This window comes from Zalophus californianus, chromosome 7 (genome assembly GCF_009762305.2).
Source record: "Zalophus californianus isolate mZalCal1 chromosome 7, mZalCal1.pri.v2, whole genome shotgun sequence".
Taxonomy (NCBI): Eukaryota; Metazoa; Chordata; class Mammalia; order Carnivora; family Otariidae; genus Zalophus; species Zalophus californianus.
The window spans coordinates 10,466,485-10,481,585 of record NC_045601.1 but is presented as its reverse complement, the minus strand read 5'-3'; the positions used below and the strand labels follow the sequence as shown (position 1 = coordinate 10,481,585).

At 40.1% G+C, this 15,101-nt stretch overlaps 1 protein-coding gene across 1 annotated transcript in view; it reads right to left on the bottom strand.

The window, feature by feature from the left end:
- The window catches only part of TMEM242 (transmembrane protein 242), a 29,297-nt gene extending 15,052 nt beyond the window's left edge, over positions 1 to 14,245 (bottom strand). The window contains exons 1-3 of the mRNA XM_027601970.1: positions 13,926 to 14,245; positions 13,244 to 13,344; positions 7,760 to 7,897 (exon numbers count right to left, since the gene is read on the bottom strand). Of these exons, the coding sequence (XP_027457771.1) occupies positions 7,760 to 7,897; positions 13,244 to 13,344; positions 13,926 to 14,013 (327 nt within the window). The 5' untranslated portion in view covers positions 14,014 to 14,245. The remainder of the gene's footprint in view (positions 1 to 7,759; positions 7,898 to 13,243; positions 13,345 to 13,925) is intronic.
- Between the last annotated feature and the right edge of the window lie 856 nt (positions 14,246 to 15,101).

The window sequence follows — 15,101 nt, the reverse complement described above, 5'->3', positions numbered from 1 at the left end:
CCAAACTAGGATTGAGAAAAATTACAAAAAGAATAAAGAACTATAAAAGGCCAGAATCCATTAACACAAGAAGCAAACAATAACTGATATATCTAAGTCATCAAAACCTAGTGAAATTACATTCGGCACAGTCTACATTGTGGAAAGATACATAGCACATTAAAAAAAAAGATTTCTTCTTAAAATTGTTAGAAATTATTCAGTTAGGAAAATTCAATTTGAGTGACCACTTCATTATCGGGTATACTGGTAAATGAATAATAATATATATAAATATATCAACATACACATATAAAAATGTTTTATAGATTCTTAGATATTTCTAAGTGACCAACCAATAACAGGTACCTTTCACAGCAAAGCGTAGGGGGGGAAGCGTAGGTTACCAGGTCTTCACTCCACAGTGCTTTATTTAGAGAGATCTGTTCATGTGAGTCCAATTTTCTATGCTCAGTATTAGAAATAAGGACAAAGAAAAAGAAAACCCAAATGAAATCAAGGATACTTCTCCTCGAGTGGAATAAGGCTGGGAACATTCCTGAGGTGATTAAGCCTGATTTGTGTCAGGCTTTGGAACAAGGCTTTCATGGCAGAGCTTATCTTCTCTAGCAATTGTTGCACATTCCCACTTTATAAAATGCTTGCAGCCCTATTTTACTTATAAAAGGAAACTGGTGGGTTTTTAGAAGAGGTATTTTGGCAATATGCCAAAAAAAAAATTGGCTTTTTTTTCCCCTGCCCCCTTGGCTTAGGCCAACCTTAGCCCCCCCTCAACACAGAAAACAAAAGACGACATTGGTCATACCTCCCATTTTAACATGAGCAAGTCCCTGTGATTTGGTCTCTGTCACCAAATTGCCCTTCGACATTACATCGAGCGCCTCTTACCACCAGATGCCAAGCCCATTAGAGCTGCAGTGAATGGGAAATAAGGGTTATAGAGATGTTCTTGTCACCTCAGACCTAAATTTAAGTGATGCACAGTGCCACTTCCAATTAATTTAAAAATGATTCCAGGAATATATTCCTCAATGCTTACACTGTTTGAAGGCCCTCAGCTTGACAGAACTATCTGTGCAAGATCATGATGACTCTGTGTTCTGGGTGTTCTAGTAAGTACTATCAGCAAGTGGAAGTGAAGCTGGGTCTGCTGACGTTATGGTAATCAGAGTAAGGAACTGAAGTTTGCTTCCTGGGGACAGAAGCTGGTAGAGACGTTTGGAAGCTCTCAAATTAGATGAGGCAAGGACGCAGAAGGGACACATTTCAGTCACTTTTCAGACTTCCCCTGCAGATCTCTCAGAAGTGGTTACCATTAAACAATTTGCCAGAAGGATTTGTTTTTAACCTTTGCCTGAAACCAAAGAAAAGTACAAAGCATACAGTCTATTTCTTAGATATCTCAGACGTTAAAAACTTCTAAGCCTTTTCATAGTTTTATTTACATATGTGGTTCTAGCATTCACCTACAAATGTTGCTTCACTTGAGACAAATAACTTAAAAACCGTGTAGGAATAAACATATTTAATACAAGATCTACCAGATGTTGAAATTAGCAAAAAGTCGAAAGAGATTTTACTGTAATTAGCAAAAGCCCTCAAAGCTGGTCATAAGGTCATTAAGAAATGAGCATAAACCCGGGGAGCCTGGGTGGCTCAGTCGTTAAGCGTCTGCCTTCAGCTCAGGTCATGATCCCAGGGTTCTGGGACTGAGCCCCGCATTGGGCTCCCTGCTCAGCAGGGAGCCTGCTTCTCCCTCTCCCACTCCCCCTGCTTGTGTTCCCTCTCTTGCTGTCTCTCTCTGTCAAATAAATAAAATCTTTAAAAAAAAAAAAAAGAAATGAGCGTGAACATTAACATAAAAAGTATACTTAGCAGCAGCTACCAAAAAGAGCTGGAGAAAATACATTTTATTAGAATGAATCTAATATTGTCCTAAAGGAAAGCTGTATTACTTCTCTTAAAGAATCTTTCTTAGAGTGGCGCCTGGGTGGCTCAGTCGTTAAACGTCTGCCTTCAGCTCAGGTCATGGTCCCAGGGTCCTGGGATCGAGCCCCACATCAGGCTCCCTGCTCTGCAGGAAGCCTGCTTCTCCCTCTCCCACTCCCCCTACTTGTGTTCCCTCTCTCGCTGTCTCTGTCAAAAAATAAATAAAATCTTAAAAAAAAAAAATCTTTCTTAGTATAGGAAAGACAGATGCCAATTTTTGGAGAAATATTTAAGATGTGTTTTATTTACATGTTTTATTTTTTGTTCTTAAAGAAACGGAAGCCTGGACTCTTGAGCAAGAAGCAACCTCTATCAGTAGATCAGGAGGCGACTGAGGCTGGAGAGATGTGTGAGACTTCTATCACCGATTATCTGCATAAAAGCCCTGAGAGATGCAGTAAAGGAAGAAGGAGATTATTTTCCATCTATCAGATTGGCAAACATTTCAAAGTAAAAGAAGCCACTAATGGCGAGGGTGCTAGGAAACCTGTATGCACTGTCAATATCTTCTAAATGTATAAATTTTGTGCTTAGCAATGGATATCAAAAACAGTTTTATATACCCCTGGATTCAACAATAACATCATTTGTCTTTAGGACAAATTTCCTGACCAAGAAAAGTACAAAAAGATGCATGCCTACAGAGGTTCACTATGGTGTTTAATAGTGAAAAATTATAATCTAAATGCTCTTGGCAGGAGACTGATTAAGTAAATTATAATATAATGGAGCACCGTGTAGCCATTAAAAGTGATGGAGATTTATATAGTCTACTGTGCAAAGATGTTCTTGTGGCTATTCAGTGAAAAAAGGTTCCAGAATAGAACAGTAAAACATTTACCTACAATTATATGAATAGGCTTATAGAAAGTCTAAAGGGATGTTTTTATTGTAGTAAGTGACTATGACTCAGTGAGATTTCTGGTGATCTGTTTCCTTTTTTGTACTTTTCTATACTCTTTTTTTGTTGTTGTTGTTTTTACAATGAGTACCTAATTTTAACAAAAGAAACACAAAGCCATCTTTGTTTTAAAAAAGACAGGTCCTAAACATGTTTTTCTTTAAAAATAAGCAATATATGTAAATAAAAACAAATATCTCTAATTACATGGTAAAAAACAAACTAAACTAAAAATTCCCTTTATTTACAAGTTAATTTTTAAATTTAAGTCTCTGGACAATTTAAAGTATTTCACAATAACTAAACATGTTTTCATTCATGGTTTTATCACTATTGAGATTTTAGCTCCTCTGAGGGCAACAACTGTAAATTATCTGTGAATTCTAACTATACCAGGTATCATGAATATATTAAATACAAGGCACAGTAAATGTTAGCCATGGCGATTCTGACTGGTACTCTGAGACAGCCTCACCTCCAACAAATGTTGAACGAGATGAGTCCACAGGCATAATAAGCCCTAAAGCTCCCAGTCATATCAATCAGGAATTATTTATACATCCAATATTTTTCCTTCTAAGGAGAGGAAAAAAAGCCAAAATAGTCTAACCATAAATATGCTCAATCTTTTTAGAAATCCCTTCAAGTATCAATACTTAATATAAATAAGTAAAGATACAAAAGTTAAGTCTTTGTGTTTGAGTAACATGTAAATAACTGTAAGTGGCACGGTTTTTTTTTTTTAAGATTTTTTTATTTATTTGCGAGAGAGAGAGAGCACGCAAACGTGCACAATGAGGGGGGAGGGAGGGGCAGAGGGAGAGGGAGAAGCAGACACAGGGCTCAACCCCAGGAAATTGGGATCATGACCTGAGCTAAAGGCAGATGCTTAACCGAATAAGCCATACAGGTGCCCTGGTTTTTTCTTTTGATAACTGGGGAATTACTAGTTGGCATCTCTAGAGATCCTTATTTACTCACTGACAAGCATTTATTTCAACTACTCTAAACTTAAAATACTTGCCCCTAATAAAAAGAATCTAATCATACTGCCACGGTGTGAACCTGGCCTGAACAGGGCAGTCTCCCAGGATCATCTGGGATCCTTTGGGATCATTAGCTGCATGAGGGGACCACAGACCCATAGTAAATGCTCATTCTTTTCACAATTAAGTTACTGTTATAAAATTATTGCTGCCTCAATCATAATCAGATGATAAAATACCGTAATTCAAAGAAATTGATGAATCCATACTGAGCAATCAGGCCTTGCTTGCTGGCCCACAACGATGGCAGGCCGGAACTGGTGAGGTGATCCCAGGCTGAACCTGGACTGGTTCGTACACGAAGGGAGGGAGGCTCCCACCTTAAATCCTGGGCGCACCTACTGGCTTCAGTCCGCTGACAAGTTAGCCTCCACTAGCTCTCCTTTTTTTGGAATCTCTAATTAAATGATAACACTATTGTGTAAAATATAAATTTATATCTGACGTATTATACATGTTATATGTGAAATAAATTCCATAATAACTGTGAATAAACAAAGTGTACATCCAAAATATTTCTAAGAAACTGAAGAGCTTAGCTTCAAGCACTGCAGCATGCCCTCGTTTAGGCCAGCAGATGTAGCTGTGAATTAAAATAGGGAATGTGAACTGCTCTCCTTCAGCCAGTAGATGGCACCCTTCTTTTTTTTGAACTGGGTTTATAATGATACTTTAATATGATTCAAGGTTGCTACCAACAATTATTTGACACAGATTGATTCTGATTTACCTGAATTTACCTAGAATAATCATATCAATTATTTATTGAGTGCAGAGACCTGGACCATTTCTGTCCAGCATTTTCTAAGATTGTTTTCTTTAGTCATGGAAAGATATCATTTCCCAGGACTCAGGACAATCTCACAATTATCCCCAAAACTCTCTAAAGGAAAACTGAAATGTAATACTGCTCTCCACAAGACTCAGAGTGGGTCATATGATAAGAATTTGCTTAGAGAGTCTTAAAACTGAAGGCGTCCATAATAACGGTCTACTGGGGAGCCCTGTCTAGGCACAGTGCCTGGCTCAGGGTAAGCCCACAAATGTCTTTTGAATGAACAAATTAATAAACACTACTGCTTTTAAAAGGTGTGCCCTTGAAAAACTATCAGTGGTTCATTTTTCTGTGAGACTTCTCAGATATGGATATCAAACTGCTATTCCTAATGACCTACAGGTAGGGGGACAGCACATTTGTATTCTCACGTTTTCGTTAAAGACATGAAGATATAAAAAGATTCCAAGTGTCCTTATATTCAGCAGTGCCAATCAGAAAATAATTTTTCTTGCCCAACTATTTTATTTAGGCCATAAAACAAAGAAGTTCACATTCTAGAAACTAGAATAGCACCGGATAGTCCATAAAGCCCAACTTCTTGAGCTTCTTAATCTAAATATCTTCACTTTGTTGGTCTATGAAAATTTGGATCGATTCATTATGACTCTTCTCATTCAAAGGCTATTTATATTTTAAAATATCTTAAAACTTTATTACTCAGTTTATGACCTACATTACTAAGTTCTGGAAACATCACCTAACAATTCCATGAAGTCAATATAAAGTGCTAACAGACCATGATTTTTATAGAAACTAAAAGCTTAATAACCTTATTATCAAGTATTTCATGCCCTCAAGTATATTTCACATGTAGTCAAAGAAGTTTTGTGAACTTCTAGGCAGCTGTGCTTCATTTTTAGCATAAATTAATAAAAATAAAATCTAGCACTATTTTTTTAAAGGTAGTATTACTGTTAAAGCAATACATATTTAAGAATATACAGAAAAGTAAAAAGAAAATTCACTCCCACACCCATAATTCATCCACACATTTATAACGGACATATTTCCCCCCAGTTTTTTCCACCTGTTTTCAAATAACTGCTCTCATATTATATATACAAATGAATCCTGCTTTACCATTATACCCTAAGCATTTGTCTACTGGAGATGAAGGCTAAAAGAAGGCCTTCTCTTTTCTAAGGAAAGAATGGCCTGGTCCTATACCTGAATGGTATTAATCACAATGTTGGGAGATGAGGCCCACGTTGAAGATACCCAGGAAAACCTGTCAAGTTATCAAGAATGTGTGGATCACATCACGATCAAAACTGAATTTACTACCTCCTTCCCCCTCATTCTGGCTCCTTCCAACTACTCATTTATTTCCAAACTTAGCTAGGGGAGGTAACATTGGAAAAAAAAAAAATCTAGGTTCTAAAGACTATCAGACTTGGATCCAAATCTTGACTCTGTCAATGACAAGCTGTGTGATCTCGGACAAGTGACTTAACCTCTCTGAGTCCCAATTTCCTCATTCATAAAATGGGGGATATTACTAACTGCTTCATAGTTATTGTGAAGATTAAAAAATGTGCTATGCCTAAAATGTCTGGAACAATGCCTGCAATGGAAGGAGAGATTTTATACTGGTCAAAAGCAAAACTGAGGTTAACAACAAAAATCATCCAAAATCTTCAGTCATGGGTTTTCTAACTTTTCCAAGTAAACACAACTTTACTGTTATAAACAATCACTAGCCAAGAAAGTTACTTTAAAAATAAAGGTTAGTCAGACGAGAAGCAAAGCCACATCTATCTGTCTATCAGTATACTTTGAGTGAAAAGTACAATAATGCCTATGTTCAGTTATGATTAAACCAAATATAAAAAACTCAGTAATGCCTATAAGATTACTTGTCACTCCCCCTCCCTTACAATGTCCCCCTCTCTACAGAATCACTCCCATCAGCATACTCACAGGCTGTTAATTCTCCCAACTTAAAAACAAAAACACAAACAAACAAAAAAACCCCTCTCTTGATCTCAGTCCCGCTTCCAGCTATGACCCCCATCTCTTTCTTTCCCTGTAAAGCAGAACTCAAGATGTGCCTATACATACAATCTGTCTCCTCCATTCCTTTGGATCCACTCCACCCAGGCTTTACCGACCAAGGACTGCCACACTGCTAACTTGGCAAACTCCTGAGTCTCATCTTACATGATTTAACCCCACTATACACCTTCTTCACCTGGTGTCCAAGTCACCATTCTCCCGGTTCTCTGGGGTTTTCTCCTTTGGTAGGGAAATCTCCCTCGCTAATTTCCTCCGTATTTCCCAACCTCTAAACCTTGGGAGTGCCCCGAGCTCCTTCCTTGGACCTCTTTTCTCTTTACGTTCAATGCCTTGGTGAGCTCATCTGGTCTCCTGGCTTTGAACACTACCCATATACTGAAGACTCTCAAATTTACATCTTGACCTTGTACCTCTCCTCTGAATTCCAAACTTCTGTATCTAACAGCTTGCTTGACTCACCACTTAGCTACCTAACAGATATTTCAAACTCACAGGTCCCAGACTGAGCTCCTGACATTATCCCTGAATACCTGCTCCTCTCACACTGGTTCCCATCCATCTTCCAGCTGCTCAGGCCAAAAGCCTTGGAGATCCTTGACTTCATTTATTCTCTCACCTCTCACATCCGATGTATAACAAGTCCTTGTTGGCTCTACCTTCAAAATATATCCAGAACCTCTTTACCTCAACTCCCTTGCTGCCACCTATTCCAAACCACCGTCAATTCTCACCCGTCACACATGTGCAGCCTTGTCCACAGAACTTCCTACGAGTAGTTTAAAAAAAGCCAACCATTCCTAATATACAGCTTTTCAGCTTGGGGTATAAATTACACACACACATACAAACATACACATACACACAAACACATACACACACACTTCTTGAAAATCAGGCATATTTAATATTTAGACCACAGAAAGTGGAATAAACATTCCAGATACAAATTACAGGACTGTAGTTACTTACACTGTGAACTCCTAAAGCTTTCCAGACTGCGAAGCTGATCACACCAACCCCACACCACGCGTAAAGTGAGCCCCAAGCCAGGGCTCGCAAGGCAAGGCAAGACCCGCTCTCTGGTAAGGCGGCTGTGGCCATCCTTCCCTGCAATGAAGACAGGAAAAAATCATCAGTTCAGAAAAAGTAATTATTTCAGGAGTGTTTGAAACTCATAACTCTCTGAATGTCACCATAATTTTGGGAAGCCAGACCAACCCAAGTCCAAAAAGAAGCTTTGCTACTTCATAACTGCAGAGAAGTCACAACTTCTCTGACTGACAGATATTTGAGTACTCAGGGCCTTGCCAGGAGCTGTGCTAGGTACTGGAGAGAAAAAGGCAAATAGAGTAACTTCTTTCTGACTAAAGATTCTAGTCACTGGGGGGTGGGGGGGGAGAGCGGGGGGAGGACACAGACACATAAAAGTTAATTATGATCTAAATGGAATGTGCAACAATAGAACTATACACACAGGGCACCACAGTCCCAGAGGAGGATACCTAATCTGTTGTTGCAATTAGAGGAAGCTTTAAGGAAGGGTGAGGTGAGCTAATCTAAGTCACTGCAAAGACTTTTAAATATATATGCAAAATGCAGGGCATGTAGTAGAAACCCAGCTTACGGCAGCTATTCATGAGAAACTAGAAAATAAATGATGACTCTCCTCTTGGGTTTCAAGGAATCATATTAAGGTAAAAATCTATACCATAATAACTGAACAACTTTCAGACTATCAGCATGCAAACTTGACTAGAGAAGAATAGGAATGCAATGCATGCTTCAAAAGGGAATAACCACCCCATCACTGAAAGCACCGATTACTGATTATTTTCTTCCAAAACTTTTCTTTGCTGTTTTTGCCTATTAATTCTCCCAGAAAAGCCCTAAAACATTCTGTCAAGATTTCTCTGAGTCCCATTCATTGGCATTTTCATTAGAATGTCATCAAACTGATTAGCTAATGTGATAAGATAGCAAATTTATAATGTTTGGTCTTTCCTCTGGAAATAAATTTCCATTTACTCAAGCCTTTCCCTTTTTAGAATAATTTTCTTTATATTGCTCAACCCATTGAATAAAGGTTTGTAGCATGTGTGCTGTGATTATGAATGGTATTGGTGACACACAGAAACACTTGGTTTACCTGTATTTTCATGTCTTGCACCGTGCCCTGACCCAGAAGATAGTATTTGCTGACTGAACACTTGTTAGTAATATACCTGAGACCCAACCAGATTTTCAAGAGGTGTTTCTTTAGTTATTTTCTATGATCAAAACAACATGCTCTTACCCCTTTTCTCACATTGCTATAATTTCTGAGTGGTTCTCTAGATATCACAGATCTCATATAAATTCACTAACTTCTAACTGGCCTGAATTTTCATCCAGAAGCAGTACCATTAACCAAATATTATTAAACCAGGGTCAATTTAAGTGCCTAAATTTTATTTTAGAAACTTAAGTTAAAAAATTCCTTATTTCCTTGGGAAGGACAAAAATTATATATGTACTACATATGTACATGTGTTTTTAAAAGCCACCTTAGCTTACATCTTCCTCTGTTTACTCCATGAAGGACAAAGAAAAATGAATGTTCGTTCAGTACTTACTACTGCCTTTCCATTCCCAGTTTTCTAGCCTGATACTTAGCTAAGACAATGCAGTTAAGACTTTGAAGAAATGATGACCATCCTCCTGAAATAATAGCAGTGTAGGCAGTCCCCAACTAAAAGCTGATTGTCCTGAGCCACAATCTGAATCTGTATTATGGTTAATGTCTAGATTCCAGGCTAGTGGACAGAAGTCTATTTAAATAAAAAATTGTTAAAAATAGTGTAATTTCTTCTCCAAAAATAATCAAAGATGGAAAGAGTGCCATGGTGGGCAAACTGTTTAATTTGTGCCTCAGTTTAATGGGGACAACATAATAACAGCATCTCATGCGGTTGTGATGAAGGTTCAATGAACCCTAACCCTTAAAGCAGCAGCTAGCACATGGTAAGCGTTCAAATGCTAGATATTATTATCACTATTAATGTCACAGAAAACCGCCAGGCAGTGACTCTGAAGTACACTGCCTAAGTGGTATTCTTAAACCAGTGCTTGCTAAGTGTAAATGCATTAACTGCTCCAGAACCTCTGAGCCTCTCAAACAGAATCTGGATCAATGGTAATGCTCTAATTCAGATGTTTCGCCAGAGGGGAGGCAGAACTTTACACAACATATTTAACCATCCAGAACAGTGGTTCTCAAACTTTCTGGTCTCAGGATCCGTTTATACTTGGATCCCAAATATTTCTGATTATGTGGACTATACTTATTAATAATTAATATTTTAGAAATTAAAACTAAGAAATTCTTAAATTTTAACTATTAATTCATTTACAAATAAACCCAGTATAGATCAATATAAACCTATTTTTATGAAAACTACCTTCCAAAACAAAAGAATTTAGTGCAAGGAGGCAATGTTTTACATTTTGATTAATCTCTTAAATGTTTGGCTTAACAAAGGACAGATGAATTTTCATAAATGCTTCTGTATTCAATCTGTTGCAGTGTTTTTTGATTGTAAGGCTGGATTTTATGCAGATTCTTCAGCGATCTGTGGTTGGAAAAGGGACAAGTATTTTAACAGCCTTCCTTCTTTGATGCTCCACCAAAACTTCCCAAATAGCTGCATGCACTCTGGGATCTGAAGTCACACCGATGAGTTTTTTGTACTTTGTTACACTAAAATCCATTAGTCTATTTTGTATTTCGAATGGACCTTTTATCCATGCATTATGATCAGAAAATATTGATTCACCAAGTTATGCAGATCCTTCCAATGTTGACACCATTTATTAAATATTTAAAATTTCACATCATTAATATTACCACCAACCTCATCAGAAAAGCCTTTACGTATTGAGCACCTATTAAGCTGACAATGGCAGATATAAGTTTCCTAAGATCTAATTTTCACTTGCAAGCTCCAGTTTTATCATTGGCAACAAATACTGACAAGTGCTTGCTTAAAGAGACGACACAGGCTCATTGTGTTCATTTTGAAGAAAACGTCTGCCAAATACCCACTTATAGTCTGTCAGTTCCTCTTTCAAATAAAAGATGATATTACATGGGAAGAAAAGCAGCTAGTTCAGCATGCAACTTAATCACACCATTGCTTTCCCTGGAGAAAAACGTCTTTCTCTGATATAAATCAGAAGGGCTTTGTGCGTACTTCCCATTTCTTCACAGGGAATAGTAAAGAGGTATAATCAAGGGTTAAGATTTAATAAAATCAATAATTCTACTGCTATAACAAGGACATTCTTATGCAATGAGGTTTTTTTGTTTTTTTTTTAAAACTACAGACGCACAGTAATGAAGAACACCATGACCGCTAGTACAGTTGGGTACCACTGCCTTGATTACACTAAGGTACCAGCAGTTTTACCCCACGTGCTTCTACACCATTAGTGCAAATGCCTCAATATTACTATGAAGAGAGTTTTGACTTTACAGACCCCCAAAAGAGTCTCAAGGATCCCTAGGGTTCTACGGACCACAGCTTGACAACCACCGTGTTTGACAGGGCATGTGTGGCAATCAAATCTTAGAATCACAAAATAGAATGCCAAGTTGTAAATGTGGGTATGTTTTTTTTTTTTTTCCCGAGAATCCCTAGCTTTCATCAGATTCTCAGAAAGGTCTGTGACCCAAAGGTTAACCGGGTAATTTAGGCTTAGAAATGAATGCAAATGCTACTATTAAAGCATCACTATCAGTTAGGCTTTACTGATTCCTTCTACAAGATATATTTCTGCACTGAAAATATTCTATAATACAGGGTGAAAATGACCACAAGTTTCATCACAGTGATTTGGGTAGCTTCATTTAAGCCTTGAGTATTCAGATGGGGAACAAAAGCACCTTAAATGTGGTCTTTTTCCTTTACAGTACTTACAATGCTTAAATACGATATCAGATTATTAAAAATATAAGTGGAAAGGGAACTCGACTGGTTTACGATTTTTCACATAACACTGTTCTTCCAAGCAAACATCAAATTATAATTATATAGTTAATTGCGTCGATATTTAATATGTCTCCTGCACCAGATGCTAGCTTCCTGAAGGGCAGGCATTCTGTTCATTTTTGTATCTCTTGCACCTAGCTAGCACAATGCCTGACACATAAAAGATCCCAAGTTAACATCTGAAGCAATGAGATGATGGCTAAATAAACCATACGGGATAGAGAGGGCAGAGAGAGGACAATACATGCAAACAAGTAACTCCAAGTCTACAAGTCAATGAGAAGAAACACTCCTCAACAACTGGGGTATGACCACATGAGTGATTACTCAATCTTGCTCATGGAGTTAAGAATTTTCTGCCTTAAGAAGCTTATAGTCATTCAACCCAAACTGAGCACTTATGTGTCAGGCACTTTTCTGGGGAGCGGGGATGAAGCAGCACAAAGCACATGTGATCTCCGGGCTCAAGGAGCTGATCCATGCTCTTCATCAATGATAAGATGCACTTTACTTCAACAATTGAACATTTTTGAAATAGAAATGTCTCTGGTGGGGCGCCTGGATGGCTCAGTCAATAGAACATGAGACTCTTGATCTGGGTGGAGAGCTTAAATAAATAAATAAATAGAAATGCCTCTAGCGATCAGTATTGTGTCAAGAATTTAACTGGCATCATTTTTTTCCCCTTAGTGGTACATAAAATACTGGGGCCTCTTACAACTGATAGGGAATTACCCAGATTTAGACTTAGTCATGCTGTGAATACGAAATGTACTGGATGAGCTTTCAAAGTCTTGTTCTGTTTAGGGCGCCTGGGTGGCTCAGTTGGTTAAGCGACTGCCTTCAGCTCAGGTCATGATCCCGGAGTCCCGGGATCGAGTCCCGCATCGGGCTCCCTGCTCGGCGGGGAGTCTGCTTCTCCCTCTGACCCTCTTCCCTCTCACGCTCTCCATCTTCATTCTCTCTCTCTCTCAAATAAATAAATAAAATTTAAAAAAAAAAAGTCTTGTTCTGCTAAAATTTAAGAAAAAGAAAGCACATAACTAAATACTTCTTTCTTTCTTTTTTAAAGATTTTATTTATTTATTTGAGAGAGAGTGTGCACAGAGGGAGAGGCAGGAGCAGGCTCTCCACTGGAAAGAGCCCCACATGGGGCTTGATCTCAGGACCCCGAGATCATGACCCGAGCTGAAGGCAGACACTTAACCAACTGAGCCACCCAGGAGTCCCTAAATACTTCTTTCTAAATGAAAATAAAGACCACTGATTAATTTGTACATTTCTTGAATCTATGAGATGTATACAGGTTTACTTCTTAAAACAATATGAAAGGCCACCAACATTTTCTTTACTTCTCCTATGCACAACAGCTGCCAATTATCTGTAAACAATAACAATGCTATAAATGGATTTCCGTGTCACAAACCTTATTGAACCATTCAGGGCTCTTCTTTTTAGCCAATGATAATGTTGTAACAAACCCGGCTAGCATTCCTGCTGCAGCCACAGCACCAAGGAAAACTCCACCTGCCAAGAGTTTTGGGGGTAGGGCGTGGAGGGTGAGGAGAGAGATTAAAGAGAGGGAAAAAAACAAAAAACAAAAACAAAACACAACACAACACCTTAAGAAGACGTACGCAGGTTCAGACACTATTTAAATTACATTTTAAGTCACTTTTGTGGAAATTTGAGAACGAAACTAGGCGGCTCTGGCCATAAAGGTAAACGATAGCGGTGCGAAACCTGCGTGACCTCATGACCCCTGGTTCCTGAGATCATTCTGCGGGACCGTTCCCAAGGGCTGAGAATTGGCCCTGGGTCCCTTCCCCTCTTCCCGGGGACGGTCTGAAGTTTCTCCCGGGGAGGAAAACAAGCTAGTGGAAGGTAGGGGAAGGCACAAGAGAAACTATAGAGCGGATGGGGGAAATACAGCACACAGCCCCAGGAAGACTCCATCCCGCACGACCCCTGACCGGCCGACCCCCACCAGCTAAACTCAGGGCAATCCAAGGGAATGTCTCCCCAGGGCAGGGTGTGTGTGGGAATGGCGGGACCAGCGCAGGCCCCGGAAGAGCTCGCCCCGACACCAGCACCTCACCACACCACACCTTTCACCAGGAAAAGCCGATCGTCTGTGGATCCCGGAGTGTCGAGACCAGCGGACGGCGGTCCAGGCCCCGCACCGGTCGTCCCCATGTTTATAAGCCTCCACTCCTGGGTCCGACGCCAACTGGGTTCGGGGGGAAGCGAGAGCGAAGCGGAGGAGAAAGGTTCCGCTACCACCTCTCCCTGTGCGTTCTCAATACTGGTCCCGGGAACGGCTGCTGACCCCAAACCCTCTCTCCTCCCCCCACCGACCCGCAAGGAAAACGTGGTGGCTGCACGTGGGTGTCCCCACCCCAGCCCCGGGGGGTGGTGTCCTCCCAGGCCGCCTCCAGGTTGGGCCGTTTTGCCTGCTCCAAGGTGACGGTCGCCGCCCTTGAATATTGCGTCTCTCTGAAACAAGTGCTCGGCTCTGACTGTAGGAGGCAGTGAGCGGTTGCTGATTGCGCCGGGAGCCCAGGGCCAGCCGGGTTCGAGACCCTGCAGCTCCGTTTCCTGATCAGCCTTCCGTCACGTCCAGGGATTTAACCAGCGCTAATATTTCACGATTCTAAAAAGCAGGTCTCCGTCTTCTCTCTGTACTTTTCTGGGAAATTTCGTAGCAGTGCTCACTTGAGGTGTAAGGGACAGGTTTTATCCGTGGAAGAGTCAGCCCGACAGCTCCGCTGTGATACACCTCCTTCCCCGCCCTTTGATTGATGGACCTACCAAGAGAGGTGAGGAACTGAAGTGAGTGAGCCAAACCAGCGGGGACAGCTGAGGACCACCCTGCGGGGCTGGCTAACACGGACGGCGAGGCTGCGCTAGAGCCCTTCTTGCCGGGAGACGCTGGTGCGGGCCGCCCCCCGACGGGGCTGGGGCTTCATAGTCTGGGAGGCTGATTTGCCAACGGCGGTGGATTCCATAAATGGTCACCGAGAGGAAGAGGCTGGAAGTCCTAGAAAATCTTTTCAGCCTCTCAAACACCGACACATGACATCATCTTTTAAAATGAGACAACCTGTCATTTGTTCATTCTGAACACACGCACAAAAGCCATGAACTTCTTGAGGATGGGGATGGGGATTTTCGTTCAATTTTAGATTCTCTGGCTCTCAACTCCTTACCTGGTCACATGTAATAAATTTTGGGTGAATGAGTAAATGGATGCATTAGTTCATCGCAATTAGTAGCTCAAACCT